We start from the raw sequence: 21533 nt of genomic DNA, 5'->3' as shown, positions 1-21533 counted from the left end.
GTCAAAGAACGACGAGTAACAGAACCTCTGCTTACTCTGGACTTTAGGAACGTCATGCCCCACCCCCAAAAAAAGGTGATCACCTGAAGTCTCATCATCATGTTGATGGCTCAGTTTTGGATATTTTATACCTCGACTCCTTCAGCCTCCTCTCCACTCTGATTAGAGGGCTGGAGGGTGGAAAATTAAATCATCCCAAAGCCATCCTTTATAAAGGACTAGGATCTGATTTATTGTTGTTGTTCAGTCCTTTCAGTCTTGTCTAACTCTTTGTGACCCCATTTGGGGTTTTCTTAGCAAAGATACTGGAGTGGTTGGTCATTTTCTTTTCCAGTGGATCGAGGCAAACAGAGGTCAAGTGACTTGCCCAGCATCACACAGCTAGTGAGCATCTGAGGCTGGATTTGAATTCAGATCTTCTAGACTCCAGGCTCGGCACTCTGTCCACCGAGCCATCTACTTTACTATCCACTTTCCATCAGTAGCCCTGCTTGGTTTGTACTCCATGGAATTTCACACCTGTTGTTCCACCCACTCCCTCCCCCAGTCCATCCACTTCCTTCTTTGTGTTGTCTTCCTCTATTAGACTGTAAGTTCTTTGAGGGCAAGGACCTTCTTTTTCTTATTTGTATTCCCAGAACTTATCATAGTGCCTGGCACATATAGGCTCTTAATATTTACTGAAATGTTTTACTGAATATCAATGTACCTTTATAAAGACAAGTGGACAAATCTGAATGGGTAAGACATGGGATTAGGGGGAGAGGTAGAATTCTCTAGGTATCATGGCTTTTAGAATTAAAAATTGCTGCTGACAGTTTGATACATAAGGAACCTGAAGATCCCCCACTTGTAGACCCTCCTCTGGATATGTGTCCTAGATTGTCCTATGGGCATATGAACTATGAAGTTTAACATCATATTTTAAATTTCATCAAGAAAGATACTACATAAAAGATGTACTATTTTATATTTTCTTTGGGTAAAAAAGTGCAATAGACAATGAGATGGTAATTAAAATATCACCTAATTCTTTAATTAGGAATAACTTACTCTTTCTCCAGAATGGCTACAACACTGTGTACATAATCTAGATCCGTCTGAAAAATAAAAAAAAAAATTTTAGTCATGTTCATGGTCTCAGACATTTAGCACTATATATAATGAGATGAGAGATAATACAACCTAGTGGACAGAGTGCTGGCTGGCCTTAGAGTTAAGGAAGACTTACCTTCCTTTTTCCCCTCCCCCTCATGCCGCTCTCTGATGACTCATGGATCTATCTAACCCCAGTCCATCTCCTGAGCTTCATTCACTCTCACATCACCCTGTGACAATTTAACATCTGCAGGTGAATGTCCCACAGACTTCCCAAATGTAACATATCCAAAATGGAACTCATTAACTTTCTGACTCCCCTCCCACCACTATGACCCTTCTTCTGTTTGTCAAGGGCACTATCCTTCCAGTGTCCAAGATGAATAACTTTACCATTATCCTCAGCTACTCACTGCCCATCACCATATGTGTCCAATTATTTACCAAATCTTGCCATTTCTCTACGTGACACTGTCTACCCCTATAGCATCTCTCTCATCTGCCACCTTCTCACTACTCTCACAGCCATCATGTTTGTCACTTCTCACCTGGACCAATCCAATAATGTCATAATTGGTTTCCTCACCTCAAGGCTCTCCCCACTCCAGACCAAGTCCTACAGAGCTCCTTAAGCACAGACAGACAGACTTGACCATGTTACTTTGCTACTGAATGAACTCCAGTGGCTCCCTAATAAATTCCTCTCTCTGGTTTTTAAAGCCCTTCACAACGTGGCCTGAATTCTCTCTCCACTTTCATTACATATTAGTCCCCTTGTTTCACTTGATGATCCACCCAAATTGACCTTTCTTTTCATCATACCTGGCACCTCATCTTCTGTGTCCTTGCCTTTGCACCACCCATCCCCCAAGTGTACAAGGCATGCCCTCCTCACCTCTGCTTCACAAAAACCCTTAAAGTCTTCCTAATTCCAACAACCTTCTATTTAATGTTTATTCTGTATATATTTATAAAGAGTACTCTAAAATTTTGTTCAGTTCTAGGCTTTAATGGCTTATTATTAAATATATACATTAAATTTACTAAGCTTAAAGCTGCACTAAGACTTTGAGAATATGCTATATAAATATATAGAGAATAACATTACCTCTCCTTGAAGAAAGGTAGTTTTTGTTTGCATCCTAAGTGTGAAACAAAGTGTCTGGCACCTAATAGGCACTTAACTGCTTGCGTATTGAGGGATTAATTTATTCTTTAAAGAACAAAGACTGAATAGGGCAGCCCAGAGCCCAGGGTCCAAAGGAAGTTGATCAAGAGAATTAAGTAGTGCCCTAGCCCTTTCAACTATTGTTTAGAAGAAACAGGGAGGGATGAGAGAATTTTCTCATGCCATTTTGTTGACTATGGATACATAAATGGGTATGAGAAATGACATTTAGCGACTATGATTTTATGGGATGAGACACCACTTGTAGACACTTCCCTCAATCCACTCAGAGAATCCTCACCTCACTCCCTCAATCTCTTAGAATGGGGCCTGAGTTCAGAATTTCATTTTGCCATCTTCTTTTGACCACATATATTAGTAACTTGGTTAAAAGTCTAATCCCAAATAAGGCCTCTGGAAATAAATATAGATTATCAAATTAACTATTTTTTCCTTTAAATGAATGTAATACCCTTTTTATCTAATTAACTTACAAACAAAGGACTTTGAAAAATCAATATTGAGTGAATGTTGATTAAAGGACCTGGAAATTCAAGCATATAACAATATATGTGACCACCAAATATGATACATTTTAAAGAAAGACAAGACAAAAAGGGAGGGACCCCTAAAACTTTCAATTTATTCTCAAAACTTTGATTGATCTGTTTTTGTGCTGCCATGGGAAATCTTGCCATTACCTAACATACATAAAACAAAAAGCAAATTCTGTATTATTCTGCACCCTGATACTTCAGTAGGATAATTAATATTCAAGGGAAGGGGGAGAAAGTCAAATGCCCGTCATTCATTATATGGAATGTTTCTAGCAGACAGTGAAGTAAAACAACTTAAAAGTAGCTGGTATTCTGTTTAATATACTACATACACCAATATTTTATTGTGCTCCAGGAGGCAGTCACCAAAAACATTATACCATTATACTATCTTCCTGAAATTAATAATTCCTTGTGAGCAAATCAATCAATAAATTATTTATTAAGTGCATACTACGTACCAGGCATTGACAGTCCAACTCAAATGCTATCTCTTTCATGAAGCCAATTTTTATCGGCCCTTTTAGCAATAATCTTCCCTTCAGGTCACATGTATATGCCTTGCACATAGCAAATGCCTTTGGACCGGACTGGACTGGATTTTGTTTTACACCTCTCCCCTCTAATTCGCTTATCAAAGAATATTGTGTATTACAGTTGTTTCTTTGTGTTGAATTCCATTGCCAAATGCTAAGTACTATAAAGGAAGGGACTGGTTATTAAACTGTGTATTTTCTCCACGTGCCTAGCACAATGATCTGTATGTACTTTATAAATGTTTGCTAGATGAATGGAAAGGAGGGGAGAACATGCCAGAATCATTGTGAAGGTACAAGTAACATAATCTGATGATTAAGTAGATATGGGAGGACAGAATCAAAGATGACTCTGTAGTTTGGAGAAAGAATCATGCCAGTAACAAACAGAGAAGTCAAAATGAATGACTGGTCTAACAGTCTAGGTATTTAAGGCATGGGAGAAGAAGCAATGGCAGGAAATATCCTGGTGGTAATGTGGGTCTGAAAACAAAGAGAATGTAGGAATATTCAGAGACAGATTTAAGAGGCAAGTGCATAATGACGATAGTTCAAGCCATGGTAAAACATGAGCTCAATAAGCAAGAAAGTGCTAACAGACAAATAATAAATAAATAAGTGTCAACAATCTCTTGAAAAAAGCAACTTCTGAGGGAGCTAGGTGAGGAAGTGGATACAACATCAGCCCTGGAGTCAAGAGAGCTTGAGTTCAAATGACCCAGGGCAAGTCACTTAACTCTGACTGACTCCTCCCCCACCAAAGCAACTTTTAGGGTATCTCTTAGGTCCAATAAAACCCAACAGCCTACACATTCCACACCAATAATATTATACAATGATAATCAATGTTTGTAATTTTGCACAATGATGTGTTGACCAGACTCTACTCACTATTAAGATACTAAAATGATTTTGGAATCATCAAAATAAATTAAGCTTAATACAATTTTAGTGTTAAGGATATTTTCTGTTATCCAAATTCTTGCATTTTGGGTAACTCATGTGGATATATATATATATATACATATGTGTGATTCGTGTATATACACCTATACACACCATAAAGGGAAATATCTTTGGGATTTTAATACCTAAATTAAAATCCTGACTCTGATACTTGCCAGTTGTGTGAATCTAGGTAAGACATTTAACTTTATCTAGGTTTCCTCATGTGTATAAATGAGGATAACACTTGTCATAACCTACCTCACAGGTTTGCTGTGAGGAGGTGCTTTGTAAACCTTAAAGCCTGATATAAATGGAGGTTATTTGCAGAATATTCAAGTGATCAAAACACTCCCTTATCTAAAATATTCTGGATAAATGTGTAATACAAGGAAAATTAGGAACCCCTGAGAAACCCCTAGCTACTGACAAGCACCCCCAAAAAGAATGGACTCAGATATCTTTGCATTTAGCAAACCCCCTGGGACTCCATGACTTCACCAAGGAATGTCAATAGATAGGACCATCCCACCGAAGGATAACCTGGCAGACCCTTTCCAGCAGATATCCCTGGGGCTCCTTGACTCCACCAAGGAATGTAAATGAGATTATCCCACTAGTAAGATAACCTGACTGAATCTTTTGATCAGCCAGGACCTTTGTTCCTGTCCCCCCCACCCTGTACCCCCACATATCCTATATAAGCCAAGCTGTCACCCCAACACATTGCCATCGATTTGTGGTGCAGTACCCCAATGGCTGCCGGCTAATAAATTCTCCACTTAAAACTTATACTCTGTGGTGTGTCTCGCTTGCTTCTGGTACAACAAATGGAAGCTCAATGTATTTCATTAGCTCCCTGACTTTACACAATGCAAAAGTGATGGCCCTAAAGTAGAGGTTCAAACACATAGTTATCTGTTTGACTTAGGAAGTCCTTCATCACCTGATTCCAGCAAAACTAGGCTACTTGCAATCCATCACATATGGCATTACATCTCCCACCTCTGTCCCTCTGATCAAGCTGCCCCCTCCCCACCAAAGCAGGCAGTGCCCTTCTCACCTCTACGTCTTAGAAGCCTTCTTCAAAGCTCAATTCAAGCATTACCTTCTACATGAGGCTGTCCTTAATTTCCCCCACTCTTACTATGTCCTCTCCTCCCCTAAAGTTGCCTTGTATTTACTGTATACATATTTTGTATTTACATACACATTTTGTGTATCATTTCCTCCCAATAGAACATACACCTTCAGAGCAGGGACTATTTTCTTTTTTGTTCTATATGCCCAGTGCCTAGCACAGTGCCTAGAACACAGTGGATGTTTAATAAATGTTTCTTGCTCAATTTACTTACTGCCTGGATAAGAAGCTTAAATTTAACTTAAAAAATATTTAAATGCATTTGATGTTTCTTAAAGGATAATAATTTCAGCATAACCACATAGGACTATATCACTTAAGAACTAATTTTGTAAATAGCAGATGATAGTAATACTAAATTAAACTTAGTTCCTGCCCTTGTTCTTTTGTCAAGAAAAGAGATCTTTGTAGAGAAATTACTTCATGCTAGATAGGAAACTGCCCCAAAGTCAACTAATTGTTTGAGAATAGTTAACTGAAATGCAAAATAAGATCCTATAACTTCTGAATATTTAGATTTTGTTTACATTTGATTATATTTTGTTGCAAAGGTGTTCTCTATTCTATGCACTGATCAATAAAGAAAAGAAGTATAATGACTTGCATTGGAAATGTCAGGAATATACATTACATGAGTGAGCATAGCACATTTTTTCAGAACTATTCCACTGGAATAACTTAGTTTAGAAATCTTTTTTTTTAATGTGCTGGTACAAAAAGAAAAATTTCAATTGCTAAAACCATTATGCTCATCATAAAAATAAATGGTACAATACCACCCAAATGATTGCCTTCTATAGCGAATCATAGGAAGTTAATTGAGTATTTTAAGGAATAAAACCAGAAAGTTTGAGGTCAGTTCCTATGTAAGAAAAACAAATACTGCAAATGAACTTTCTAGCATCAGATGAAAATAGAATCTAAAATAAATCTTGTGTAGTTTTAATTTAGCACCTTGCTTGATGACAGCAGTGGAAACATGTGCTAGTAATATTTAATCAACTCTTTCTACATATGAATTTCTATTCAATCAGCAACAAGAATAGGAAGCATTAGCATGGAAAATACAAGATCAGATGATTAAAAGGAGCTTTCCTGGCCCCCTTATGACCATAATTACATCTAAATCCTAATAAAAAAGAAACAAACAAATAAACAAAAAGATAAGTAACAAAATGGAATTAGGCACCATGCAGTGGATAGAGCTCTGGGCCTGGAGTCAGGAACACCTGAGTTCAAATCTAATCTCAGACACTGATTTAGCTGTATGACCTTGGGCAAGTTACTTAACTGGTTTGTCTTAATCCACTAGAGAAGGAAATGGCAAACTACTCCAGGATCTCGCCAAGAAAACTCCATGGGCAGTATGGTCCATTGGATCACAAAGAATGTGATACAACTGAATGGCTAATAAACAACAAATAAAATGGAAAACTGTCACCAAAAAGGTATTTGAATGATAAAGCCGGTAGTCCCCCTTGACCCCTACAATCTATGTCTGCCTTATAAATCAATGCCTTTTGATTTATCATTACACCATTAGGTCAGCATGACAAAAAAAAAAGGCAAAATAATACTATCCATTGAGAAGTCAAATAATTTTTTTGGATAGCCTGGCTGTGGCTACTTTCAATAATTCCTGTGTTGTAATAAAAATTTCTACAAGCAAGATACCAGGTATTCTAGTTAAGTTCAAAGTCAGGACAAAGTTAACTCAACTTGTTGCCATTTTTTGAGAGGCTCAAACTCCTAAAGGCTGCTAAACTAATACTACCAGGTTTTGAAGAAAAAAAATCACTTCACTGTTTCAAATACTTTAAGTTTTCTTCCTTTCCATTAACCAGTCCTTACTCTCAACTCATTTTTATTAAGGGCAGTACTATACTTCTAGTCATCCAGGTGTGTAACTTCAGAGTCATACCCAATCAGGTGCTGAGTCTTGTCAATTCTATCTCCACAAAATGTTTTCCAACTATACCCATCTCTCCACTCATATGACCATTACCTTAGCTAAGGGCCTAATAATCTCTTACTTGGACTACTACAATAGCTTCAAAATTGGGGTATCCTATTCTCCTGTCTCCCCCTTTTCCAATCCATCCTGCACACAGCTGCCCAACTGATATTTGTAAAGTCTAAGTCTGACTACATTACTCTCTTTTATAAGATGCTCCAGTTACTCCATTAATGCTTGGAGCATAAAATAAAAATACATTTATTTGATATTTAAAGTCCTTCACAATCTAACCAAAACCTACTCCCCTTTACCCACTCTGCGCTCCAGACAAAATGGCCAATTTGTTGTTCCTTCAACAAATTTTGTATCCTATCCTTCAGAACATATATGTTAGACAGACATTACAAATAGATAATGAGTTGAGCCCAGAATCAGACTGAAAAAGAATAGTGGGCTGAATTGCTTCCTAAAATTTTAAAGTTCTTTTAATGACCACAAACTTCTTTCAGAAACAAAAGCCTATCTTTTTAATACCAATATTCTATGAATGTTGTTGTATGACTAAAAGACTCCAAAGAATTAAAAAGGACTATTACTCAGATGGCTATAGAGAGGTTCTTGGTGACTGTCAGCAGGCTGTGACACATAACAAAGAAATCTCATGAGAACTAGAGTAAAGGATGTCATCAGGAAACTGTGTGATCAAAAAAAAAATGGATTGGTCCATGTGGTGAGGGATAACTGGCAAATGGCCCATTTGCTTCCTTCTTTGAAATGTGAGGAGAAATCAAGAAAAGTCCTAGCACACTGGACAGACTCTTCAAAGCAAACTTATGGTAAAACACGGACAAGAATTATGTTGATGTCACTTCCTCAGTGAATTCTTCCTTACCACAAAGAAAAATACTTTAGCAAAATCAACTTCCACTCCTAGTGTTTCCTGTCTCTTTACAGAGGAAAAGGAAGTATTTTTCATCATGTGTTCCCTAGGGGCATTTATTCTGAGTTCAGCTGCCTGTAAGTATTATTTTTGCTAACACCATTTTAATGGTCATGTATACTGTGACCATGTATACTGTACTCTTACTTCTGCTTATTTCATATTGCATCAGATGATACAAGTCCTCTAATTTCTCTAAAGTCCTCATAATAACAATTTCTTACGGCACTACTATAATTTGTTCAGGCATTCCGCAATTTATGGGCACCCACTTTGTTTCCATGTTTATTTGTTTGTTTTGCCATTGCAGAACTGCTGTTACAAATATTTTGGAATAAATATTCTGTCTTTGACTTTAGGATATAACCCAATAGTGATTGGATCAAAAGCTATGGAGACTTTAGTGACATCACATAACTTCAGACTATTTTCCAGAAAGAATGGATCAAATCACAGCTCTACAAATAGTATATAAATTGTCTACTTCCCACACAGTTTAATGTCACCATTTTTGCCAATTTGATGGCCTTGAGATGAAACTTGAGGTTTTTTTAATTTGTAAGTTTCTCATACTTAATAATATAGAGTAATATTCAGATAACTGATTCAAATGTATAAAAATAAAGGCTAGTCTCCAAAAGATAAGTGGTCAAAGGATAAGAAATGCCATTCTCAAAAGAAGAAACTGCAAATTATCAACAACTATATAAAAATGCTCCAAATCATCAGTAAGTAAAAAAACACAAATAAAAACAGTTCTGAGGTTCTACCAATCATTAGATTAGCAAAAATGAGGAAAAGAGAAAAATGACAATTGAGAAGGATTTATGAGAAGATGGACACAATATTCACAGCTGGTGAAGCTACTGATTGGTCTGACCCTTCTGGAAAACTGTTTGCAACCTACCCCAGAAGTTACCAAACTGTTCATATCATTTAACTTGATACCACTACTGGGCATATAACTCAAAGAAGTCTGAATGTCCCTTCTTGAATTCATTAACTGCTTTGGAAAGTATAGTTCATATACAACCTTAATAAATTTTTACCATCATCAAAAGCAGCTAATAAGAATCAATGCTTATAAGTTGCTTACAGTTATGTAATCATCTGAATATGAAAGAACTAAGTTAAGATTAATATATTTGAGGCACCACATTTTGGTGATTGGAGAGTTAGAATATTAAATTGCTGAAATAATTTTGTAGATTTTTTTAGGTGTACATATCTTAGTTCAAAATATATCTTCATACTATTTTAAATATTGAAATTCTATGTAGGAATGTAAACAAATAACAATTGAGTAAAAATTGGCTCAAGAAGTCTTTCTCAAGTTGTAGGAAAAAATGCAAAAGGTCTACCACTATAATAAAGAAGATAACTAAGATAGTTACCTCCAATAATAAGATATTTATTTCTCTGCCTTTCTTGAGAATAATGAACTGACTCTGCAACGGGGGGGAGGAAGAATGAAGAAGGCACAATCAAATTCCAAGCTACACCTCTTACATTAGGCTACAAATCTTTCAATAAGACAGGAGGGCAAAGAAGTAGGTCCCAGGGATGGCAGTATAGAATTTAGTACTGAGAAGAATTTTAGAAATCACTGAGCCCAAGCCCCTCATTTACTATCTGTGTGACACTGGGCTTGAGTTTCCAAATCTGTAAAGTGAGATGCTCTTCTTGGTGACCTCCACAATCTCCTCCAGCTTTAAAGATATGACCCCATGGTGAGATAAAGAAGTTGTAGCTCAGTGAACTCCAAACTTTATAATATTACCCTCCTGGAGGCAGCTGGTAATGCAATGCTGAGAGAGCTGAGCCTGGAGTCAGGGAAACACGAGTTCAAATCTAGTCTCAGATATCAACTAACTGCTTGACTATGGGCAAGTCTTTTAACTTCTGTCTGCCCGGTTTCCTTAAGTGTAAAATGAGGTTTATAATAGCACGTCCCTCTAAAAGGCTATTATGAGATACTTGTAAAGTGCTCAGCACAGTGCCTAGCACATAGTAAATGCATAATAAATTCTTGTTTCTTTTCTAAAAGCTTGGAAGCAGCACCACTTATATGTTTAAATGGCAAGCCCCAGTTAAACTGGGGCTAAGGAAGAGGCTGAGGAAAATGTAACTACAATGTTTTGCTTAACACTACCATGAGTAAAATATTACTTACCCCTAAATGCATGTCATTTAAAGCACTGCTTACAAAAGTATATTCAATCCTGGCTTTAATGTCTACACCACAAGTTAAAATGTGATATAAAAAGTCAGAAACAACATAAAAATATAAAAACAATAAAAAATTTAATAATTACCTCTCCTATGTAAACTACTATAATACAGTCCAACATCTCTTCAGGAGATAACTTATCAATAAGAGAATGAAGAGTTTCTACAAGGTAAGACCTTACTTTTCTCTTCACTGTGGGAATTCCCATTACTATTGAAACTGAAAAATAAAAATAAAAAAAACAATAATTTAGTAATTAGTGTAAAACTCACAAGGGCAAATTAGAAAAAAAATATTTTCAATAGGTCCATTTCATAAAAGTTACTCTCTCTATTTTGTGTAGCAGTATCATGTTAAATATAAATGAAATAAATAATGGATCAAAGTAACAGGTGTCAGAGAACAAATATTTAAAGATTGCATTACATCCCACTTAACATAATTATTTTAAATATTGCTTGAATATAAACCCCAAAATCATTATATCACTAAACAAGTAATAAAATCTTATTCAATGTATTAGAAATAATACTCGAATTACAGTAACACATAAGTATTATATAGTGTAACAAAATCTGAGGATGCAAGACCATAAGCTGCCAGGTTGTTAAGAAATGGATTTATGTCACTTAAATAACTAAATAAATACTAGTTAACATTATTTGTGTTAGTGCAGAGAATATATCATTTTTCGTTTTTGTATTCTCAGCACCTAGAAGTATAAGGCATATAGGAACTTGTTAAATGCATGCTAAACTGAATATAGTTGCAAAGGAAAAAAGTCTCACATTTTAAATTATTATTTGGAATGACTTTTTGCTTCTATCATTCATACATAAGAAAATATGTAACAACACTTGACAACTGGAATGCCACAGTTTTTGTAAAAACACTTTCCTTAATTATATATGGTAGCTTACTACTGATGCCATAAAAACTTAGTCAAGTTAGCTATCAAATTTTTCAGAAAAACAAATAGCTGTTATAGAAAGAGTAATTTTAGGCTGTGCTTAATGTCACAGCTAACTCAGAATAATTTCCAGAAGATAGTTACTTTGAAAAACATTTTAGAAATATCTATTTAAAAGAAAACATAAAATCTTAGCTAATTAATAAATTAGTTAATCTCTAAAGATAACTAAAGGTAGAAAACTCTGCTGCAGGTAAAAAATTTCAGAGGTAAATTTAATATAACTTAGTTCTTGCTCTCTAATACTTATTTTCAGATTAGTGAAAAAACACATAAAGAGAAAAAGGAAAGCTTGCCATACAGATTACTACTGTTTTTTCCTAGCCCTTCCACACCCAATCTATCTCATCCCAAGATAAGAACAAAGTTTTAAGAGCTAAAAGTGAAAGAAATTTTAGAGCTTATCTAATCTATCCCACACATAAAAGTACAAATTCTCTCAAGAGTATCATTAACAAGACCATTTAAATGCCTAAACACCTCAAGTAACAGGAGGGAAGCAAGACTCACTACCTTAAATGCCAGACAAATCCTTTTTCGACATATCTAAAGAATTAGAAAGTTTGTTTGTTTGTTTTTTTAACAATGATCGGAAATCTATCTTCCTATAATTCCTACCCAGTCCCCAGGGCCAAGGAGTCACTGATAGCCTTTTAAAATATTGGATGTCAGTAATTATGTTCCTCTAATACATTTTCTCTTCTCCAGGGTATACAGCTTCAAAACATTTTTCCACTCATTTTCATATGGCATACTCTGTCAGACCTAGTAGCAGCTTATGGTTTAAAGTCCCTTCCCCATCCCTTTAATCTTCCTCTGGAGGTGCTCTAATTTGGAAATGTCAATTCTATGATAATATCTAGAACCAACCAAACACAATACTCTAGGGTACCCTCTTAGTCTAACATTATACTTCTTTTACTGTAGCCACAAATTCTATTAGCTTTCTTAATTTCCACCTTATACCACTGATTCATATCAAGCTTGCAGCCCACTAAAACTCCCAGGGCTATTAAACAAACTATTGTCTACTTATGCATTTCCCATTTCTTTGTATAGTTTCTTTTTTAACTCAAGTGTAAAACAGTATATTTATGTTTATCAAGTTTTGTCTTATCTGATTCAGGTCCAGACTGTTGAGATATCATTTAATTCTATAGCCATTCATGTAAAGGATATAAAGAGAAAGATAAACAATCCCTTCACTTGAGAATCTTACATTCCAAAGAAAAGCAAAATATGCCAAAGGAAAAACAAAATACACACAAAGCAAATGCAAAGTAATTTGAGGGATGTGATGAAAAAAAAAACACTAAAAAGGGAGGGAATAGGGAAGAACCTTGGTTAGGAAGAGCTTGGAAGGGAACCAGAAATTTCACACTGCAGAAAACACATTACAGTCATAGGTGACAGCTACTATAACAACACAGTGTCAGGAAATGGAATAGCATGTATGGGGAACAGCAAATAGAATAGGTTAGATGAAATATAATGTAAGCTAGGAAAACAATGTGAAATCCATCCAGAAAGTTAAACTGAAGCCAGTCTCTGAAAGAGTATAAGTACTGAAAGACAAGTTTGTACATTATCTTAAGAGGGAACAGAGTGCTAATGAAGTTTTTTGAGGAGAACAATGAGACCAGACCTTCAGTTTAGGAATAGCAATTCTGAAGATCTATAGAGAACTGATAACAAGAGGGAGGATGACGTGAGACAAGAAGACACAGAAATCTATTGCAAAAATCAAAATGAGTGGGTTATGAATGGTTATAAATGAATGGTTATGCAAAAAGTGTTAAGTAGGTAGAATTCATTAAGACTTAGCAACTAAGTATAGGAGACAGCTGAGTGAAAGTGAAGAATCAAAGATAGAAATAAGGCAACACAGGGGGAAATAGAGCTCTGTTTTCAATAAACTGAATTTGAGAAACCTACAGGACATTCAGTTAGAAATATTCAATAGTCAGTTGGTGATGTAAAGTTCAGGAGAAAAGGACCTGATATGTAGTTTTAGAATTATTTTGCATAGAAATGATTATTAAGCCCATGAGAACTGATATAATCAAGAAAGAGAATTTAAAAAGCAAAGACAATGCTTCTATATATAACCACCTGGAAAGAGTGGACCACAAAGAATGATTTAATGGGGGACACTGAGAAGAAGCAGTTAGATATGTAGAAGGAGCATTAGAAGTGGGCAGTTGTTATGGTAATTGGGGTGGGACTTTTTTATTTTCTCTTTTAGAATGCTAAGGTAATCAAGTACCTTTGATGAGTCTTGCCTTTCAAACGTAATGGCAAGCAAAGTGGACTTTTTGTTGTCTTTTGTTTCTTTGATTGAATCAAGAGTCTTTGACCTGCCTAAGAAACAAGAAAGCTTAGTTCATGTGACATCCCCTGACCCTGAGAAGTGTATGTAAGATCTGAGGTTGGTGTTTTATTTTGGGGCTCTCACTCACTGGAAGAGTGCTGTGTGATTTGACCAGACAAGACTCTGGGTAGCCATCATGGAACTCCCCTGGCTTTGAAAACCCAGATGTTGTTGCTTCTCTCTGGTAACTGTTTATGCATTGCTTGGACAGATAGCTAGAAGCTTGTCTACTGATTTGTGTTATTTTGCTATTTATATAATTTCTGCTTGTAATTTCTGTTTGTGTTTTCTCTGAGGTTCAGGGTGCTAACTTTTTCCCCTGAACTAAGTGAATGATATATATCTGTTTAATTAAAGTGAGACTGTAAACCCCTTAAAAGTTGCTTTCCTTAGAAAAGCAGATCAAGGAACCTGTGCTAGCAGCCCTCCCGTATGCTGGTGTTATTGGTCTCACACCTCCACAGCAGCTGCAAGCAACATTGTTACAGCAGTGCCACAAAAACTACTAAGAAGTCACTAGATTCAGCAGTTATGAGATCACTGGTAACTTTAGAGAAGAAAGTTTCAGTTGAATGTTGGGGTGCAGACAAGTTTGCAAGGTATGAAGAAGTGTATAGGAGGCAGGGAAATGGAGGCAATTGATGTAGATAATTCTTGCTAGGACTTGAGTTGTGAGAGAAGAGATATATAAAGATAGCTTGAGTTGGAATCAAATGAATGTTTTTAAAAGATGGGAGAGACCAATACGTATGTAAAAAGAAAGGAGGTAGTAGATTAGAAGAGACTGAAGATAAGAAAAAGTAAGAGCAGTAAGTAAGACTTAAAACTGTAAGAGACCTTTGAAGTTACTATAGTCCAACTCCTTCATTTTTCAGATGAGGGGAACTGACGCCTAGTCAGATAAGGTGATTTGCCTAAGGCAGGGGTGGCCTGGAGTGGCCCTCTAAGTTTTCAAGTGTGGCCCTTTGACTGAGCCAAAGTTTTACAGAACAAATCCCCTTAATAAAAGATTTGTTCTATAAAACTTGAGACTCAGTCAAAAGGTCACACCTAAGGACCTAGAAGGACACAGGTGGCCTCAAGACCAAAGACTCCCCATCTTTACTGCCCACCAGGCAGTAACTAATAGAGTCAGAACCTGAACCCAGGTCCTCAGCCTCTACTGCACTGTATCAGTGAGAGCCTCAGAACAATGGGGAACTATAAATGGAAGGGATTTCTGAATTCTTTAGGCTTTTGGCAAATCATCCCAAAACTTCATGTCTTCCTGGATAGCACAGAACTGAAACTCCTATGTCCTACTGTCTAAGGGATAAAGAGATGAAGTACCTTCTTAGTCTCTCAGGGAGATAGCTGTGCACATCTCCGAGATTTTAAAAAATGTTTCCTTTCTTAAGTGACAAAGAAAATCAAAACCTCCCAAACAAGAAGTTGTAACCGTAAGACCCAGTTCTGTGCCAAGTGTAGGATTGGAAACAATCTTCCAACCTCAATGTGAACTCTAATTCAGCAAATTCAATCACTCAAATTTCTTATCAGATGACTTCCCAATCTGTATTTTCCGCCCTAACCACTCAACTGCCTCTACAGAACATTTCAATATGCATTTCCCACTGGCACTTCACTTTCAACATATTCAACATAGATATTATCTCCCCCATAAACATTTACCCCACTTCAGAATATCTATTAGGGTACACATTCACTCAGTCTCCTATGGTCAAAACTTAGGTGTTATTTTCCTCTCCTTCATCTCATATACAATCTATAATGAAGTACTACTGATGCTGCTACCTCCACAATATCTCTAAGCCATCCGTCCTCTATATTCTAATCTCCCTATCACCACTCTAGTATTTATTATTAACTTTCTGGAATAGTTCTTCCCACATGGTGAACCTCCAAACTTTCAAAATCATGTTTTACATTAGTGCCAAAGTCTTTTCAAAAAACGTTAGTTGGTTTCCAAAGCCTATTGAGTAAAGTTCGAACTCCTTAGTGTGGCATTCGAGGACCACCACAACACCCTATCCCCACTATTTCCTCATACTGCTCTCTTCATACTCCAGTTCTCCAGCAAAAATGGACTAAATGTTGTTCCTTTAATAACAGACATTATTCTTTCTTACTTTTCTCTTCATGGGTCTTCCTATGGCTAAAGCATCCTCTTTCCTACTTTTTCTTGCTTTTATTCTTGACTTGCTAAACTAAATTTCTCCTAATCCTTTAATGACCAATTGAAATGTTACTGCCATTAGGAAGTCTTTCTTAATGCTCCCATCAGAAACAATCTCTGCCATCAGATGTATAACAGTCTGGAATAGTCTTTTTCAGATCTAGTCTTTCTCAGCCTAGTAAACTTGTATACCCACAAAATACCCCTTTCCCCCCTAGCCTGTACCCTCTCTTTTGAAATCTTCTATTAGGAAAATATTATTGCACATTAGAATTTTCCACCTTCTTTATCTGATCAATCTCTCGACCCTGAAGTCAGAAATAGGATACTCTTTAGATCCATCTAACTTTCCCATAAAATACCTGAGTGGTCCTGATCATTAACACAAAAGGAAGTTCAGGTATAATGTAGACAAAGCAGATTAACAAAATACAGAAGCAATATGCTTCTGATTGGAGAACACAGGATTGTGAGCACAAGAAGTTACTCTTGGCAAAAACTAGCACGAAAGATGAAGGTTTGGATTTTAAAGAACTTTTGGGGATACAGAATAAGGGAGAAAATTTTCTTGATCACAATTTTGTGATCCTATGTATTAGCCAATTCTCCAGACTTCATAACATCCCATCAAATCAATGAACATACCATCTATGCCTTCAACCAAATCATTTATAGGAATACTGAACAGAACAGGGCTAAAGATGTAGCACTAAGACATACCACTAAATTATACTGGAGACCTCCAGGAGTATAATAATAGCTCACATTTACACAGCACTTTAAAGTTTTACACAAGGAGTGATAGGACCAATACCTGCCAGGGTTGTTCCCTCCCCACACAACAAAGACTAAGCCAGCTTTTCCCTAAAAGGAAACAAGGCTGTCCCTGAGACTCAATTGGCCAGATGGCCAAGGCTCAAGCTATGTCTCCTTTGACAGCTTCCAGGAAACCTCTTAACTGTACAGCCTTCCTGTTCACTTAAAGGCACAAAAAGGCCCACCCACATGGAGTCACGGTCTTTCTGATTTGGCAGATCTCCCAAGCCCTCTTGAATTTCCACACCCTGCCCTGCTGATAAAATGTGTTTCTAAATGGAGACCAGGAGAAGAGTCATATCTACCTGACCTAAGTCGGACCTAAGTTATTGAAAATCCTTTTGATGCCAGAGCTTAGCAAACCTCTTTCTGTTAACTAATGAATGAATTACAAGTCCTTTATTTTGTACCAACATCAAACCTGAACTGACAGAGTACCTGGCAGAGGCAGGCCTGTTCCAATACAATTCATTCTTACAACAGCACTGTGAGTTTGATATTACAAATCATATCCCCATTTTGCAGATGAGAAAACTAAGATTCTGTGAGACTACGTGACTTAATCTAAAATCATAAACTAGTAAGGGGCCCAGCAGGCCCCAGAAGGAAGAGCTTCTACTGTTATTCGAAAATTTATAAATAGACCAAATGAAAAAACATGGATACAAAGTACTTTGCAAACAATAAAATGCTATTAAAATCTTCACTACAAAATTATTATTATTAGATATTTGCCTAATCTCTTCCCACTTCTTATTTGTCTGGTTTAAAGTGAACCAAATGGAACAAAAGGTTTTAGATGTTTTACTGGTCTCATAAAAGTTTCACTGCCCTCTTAAAAAGATGGGTAATATCCCTCTTCAAATTTTTTCAGCAGTTTTGTGTCATACAGTAGTACATATTACCTAAAAATTGCCATTTTCTATCTTTATTCTGTTCATTACACACAGTATTAGGAATACAGAAGAGTTGATTTGCAAAAAATAAGCCAGTCTTATTTTGTTAATTTATTCCAAATTAGCCTCCTAAAAGTGCACTAGGGACTACCTATTATTAAAAATTCCTATTTAGCATCAATAAAATTATTATCATATTCATTAGATCTTCTTTTTAGTACTTAAAAAAAAAACAAGTTAGATATAGCCTAACTCCAGCCTATAACAAACATTCTCAATGATTACTCCTCAACAGAAAAAAATCTACTGTTCAAAAATGCTTTTTTACTCTAGCAAATTGTTCTTGACTAAATGAATTAGAAGTAATTTGACAAATACTAAAACTGACAGAAAAAAATAGAAATCTTGTCAGATCAGATCAAAGAAACTAATGAGAGATTTAATAAATTAGAATCACTTAAAAAGAAATGGCCAATATATTTTATAAAAACGATCTTCAGTCTGGGGGCAGAACATGGCTGAGCTATTTTAAAATTATCTTCAACAAGCAAATTGTAAATCTATAGGACAAAAATAAAACTATAATTTACTGGAAATTTAGGCATCTTTGCATTTTAGTATTCCCATGAGAATAAACTACTTCATTTTAAAATTCCATTCAGTCCAATTTTCCAAAAGTAATCTAGATAGATCTCTTTCTCCTATTCAAATATGGCCCTATATCATCTACATCATTCATTCAAGATACATTTACTAGTGGCCTAACTCAATGTGCTAGCCATCCAAATGAATACATAAATCTGGGCAATACATATTTTGTTTTCTAGTTTAGATAGCCAAATCACCTTCAAATAACTGTAAACTTTTTATCCGAAAACTATCCATATATTATACCCTGCAGCCTCCTCCTCCTTGATCTATATCTCTATTCTTTAACCATTATCAGATGGTTTGGATGATTGCTGCTTTATGATATAGCTTGAGGTCTAAAAGTGCTATTCCCCCTTCATCCTTACTTCTTTTTATCATATCCCTTAATATTCTAAATCTTTTGCCTTTCAAAATGATTTTTTTTATTATGTGATCAAGCTCTATAAAGAATTCTTGTGGTAATTTGATTGGTACAGCATTAGAAGTGTAAACTAAATATAGTAACATTGTCATTTTTATTATGTTGGCATGGTCTGGCCAAGAATGCTAAATATTCCTCCAGTTATTTAAGCTGTACTTCTCCTTATATCCACTAGCTATTACTAAAACCTGGCTCCGCAATCCCCACACAACATCCCTAGCTACCCTTTCTAAAACTGGTTTCCTTACTGAATTCCCTCAGCTCATTAATTGAGGTGGGGGAGTGGGAATACTCCTTGTTCCACATTGCCACTTCCAAATTTTTCTCCTACTTTAATCACTGAGTAATCTCTCATGCTATTCATATCTATCACCCAATCAAAATCCTGCTAATGACCCTCTACAAGTCTCCAGATCACTACCTCCATCAATGAATTCAGTACATGGCTCACAATTTTTTTCCCCTCTCCAACTCCTATTCCCACACTAAGGGACTTCAATATATAGATTTATTCTTTTTTAAACACCTTAAACACTCAGTCCTTCAACCTACTCACTTCCCATGACTTAGTCCTCTCCCCAGCCTGATCCACACACAAAAATGGTCTTACCCTCAATCTTTCTATCACCCACAAATATACTACCTTCCACATTGAAGAATTCAAGAATTCCACTATCCAAACATAATCTATTGGCTTTTCACCTCTCCCTCTGCCATCCCTTTATAAAACCATACTGTAACCTCATCCAAGTGAGAGCATGGGCATGTTGCAACTTCTGTCCTATACTCTACTCTCTATTCTTTATACATCCTCTCAGTGATCTCATCAGGTTTCATGAAATCAACTATCAATTTTATGCATATGATTCCTAAATATGTATCTCTAACCTATGTCTCCACAGCTCAACTTCTGTTTGTGCAGATGACTGCTAAATCTCTCTAGAAGGATCACAAAATCAAGGGAGGAATAATAAATGGGAAGGGAGATCAAAGGTGAGCAGAAGAGAGCCAGTGGGAACAGGGTCACCTTAAAAGAGAATAAGCTAAAACAGCTGAAGGAACACATTACTTACGTTTATAGAAGAAGAGGAAAAAACTCATCACTTTGGAAAAAGTCAATAATAGAGACAAATGGAGGATAATAGAAATGTAACTCTCATAACTTTAAATGTGAATGGATTAAACAACCCAATAAAATGAAAAAGAGTGATAAATTGGTTAAGAAAACCTGCTGCTTAAAATAACCACATTTTTAAAAAGACATGCTAAAATAAAACTGAAAGGATAGAAAAAAAATACTATCCTTCAAGTGAATCCAACATAGCAAGAGCTGCTACAATGCTATCTGACAAAGCAAAATAAACATTCAAAAAATAAAAAGGAAATATTAAGTGAGCTATAAGAAGATATAGTAACACAAGAGTGACAGGAGAATTCAATATCTCTCTGTGTTTTGGATTAGTCTAAGACAAAGATAAACAAAAAAGAAAACATGGAACTGAATAAACAGCTAGAGATACTAGAGTTAAAAGACTTATAATGATTATTATGGATATGTTTTGCATGACTACACACATATAACCTATATTGAATTGCTTGCCTTCTCAATGAGTTGGGGTCGACAGGGAGGAAGGGAGAGAATTTGGAATTCAAAGTTTTAAAAACAAATGTTAAAAATTGTTGTTTCCATGTAACTGGGGAAAAATTAAATGCTAAAAAAAAAAAGACTTATAGCATTTTCTAAATGGGACAGCAAAAGAATATACATATTTCTCAATACCACATGAAACTTCTACAACTGATTTTTATAATTGACCATGCAATAGGGCACAGAGATACTACAAACAATTTTTTTTTTGTATTTTGGAGGAGAGAAGGGAAGGCAATTGGGGTGAAGTGACTTGCCCAAGGTCACACAGCTAGGAAGTGTGTCAAGTGTCTGAGGCTAGATTTGAACTCAGGTCCTCCTGACTCCAGGGCCCATGCTCTACTCACTGCGCCACCTGGCTGCCCTTCAAGCAAATGTAAAAAAGCAGAAACAGTCTATAAAGGATCCATAACACAATAAAAATACTTCTTACTTCAGGACCACAAACAAAAGACACTAACCCATATGGGTATAATAATGAACAGTGTCAAAGGCTACAGACATATAGAAAAGGATTAGGACTGAGAAAAGGCCATTGGATTTGGCAACTAAGAGATCTCTGGTAACTTTAGGATAATAGTTCCAGTGGAATGATAATAGGAAAGCTAGACTGTAAGAGGCTAAGAATAGTTAGAAGAAAGTGGAGACACCTATTGTAAACAGCCTTTTCCAAGAGATTAGCTACAAAGGACAGAAGAGATATAGGATGACAATGTAAAGAGAAGGATCAAGTGAAACTTTCATCAGGACAGGGAAGACATGGGCATGTCTGTACGCCGTACAGAATGAGCCAACAGACTAGAATGTTGGGATGAATAAAGATTGCATTTAACCTTATTAAATTTCAAGTCTTAACATAAACTACTTAAATAAAAGATTGGAGAACCAGGGTTTGACAGTGGTTCATCTTAAAAAGGGCTTGGTGTTTTATTGGACTGTAATTACAATATGATGTGATACGTAATAAGCCAAGAAAATAATGTAATATTAGGTTTCATTTAGAGACAATATG

The 21533-nt window shown here is 36.0% G+C and overlaps 1 protein-coding gene across 1 annotated transcript in view; it reads right to left on the bottom strand.

The window, feature by feature from the left end:
• MGAT4A (alpha-1,3-mannosyl-glycoprotein 4-beta-N-acetylglucosaminyltransferase A) overlaps positions 1-21533 on the bottom strand; it is a 160696-nt gene that overhangs the window by 46438 nt on the left and 92725 nt on the right. The window contains exons 5-6 of the mRNA XM_036744628.1: positions 10658-10791; positions 1054-1100 (exon numbers count right to left, since the gene is read on the bottom strand). Coding sequence (XP_036600523.1) covers positions 1054-1100; positions 10658-10791 — 181 coding nt within the window. The remainder of the gene's footprint in view (positions 1-1053; positions 1101-10657; positions 10792-21533) is intronic.

This window comes from Trichosurus vulpecula, chromosome 2 (genome assembly GCF_011100635.1).
Source record: "Trichosurus vulpecula isolate mTriVul1 chromosome 2, mTriVul1.pri, whole genome shotgun sequence".
NCBI classification, from domain to species: Eukaryota; Metazoa; Chordata; class Mammalia; order Diprotodontia; family Phalangeridae; genus Trichosurus; species Trichosurus vulpecula.
Note: the sequence above shows the minus strand (reverse complement) of the source record. Positions and strands in the feature narration are given on the sequence as shown.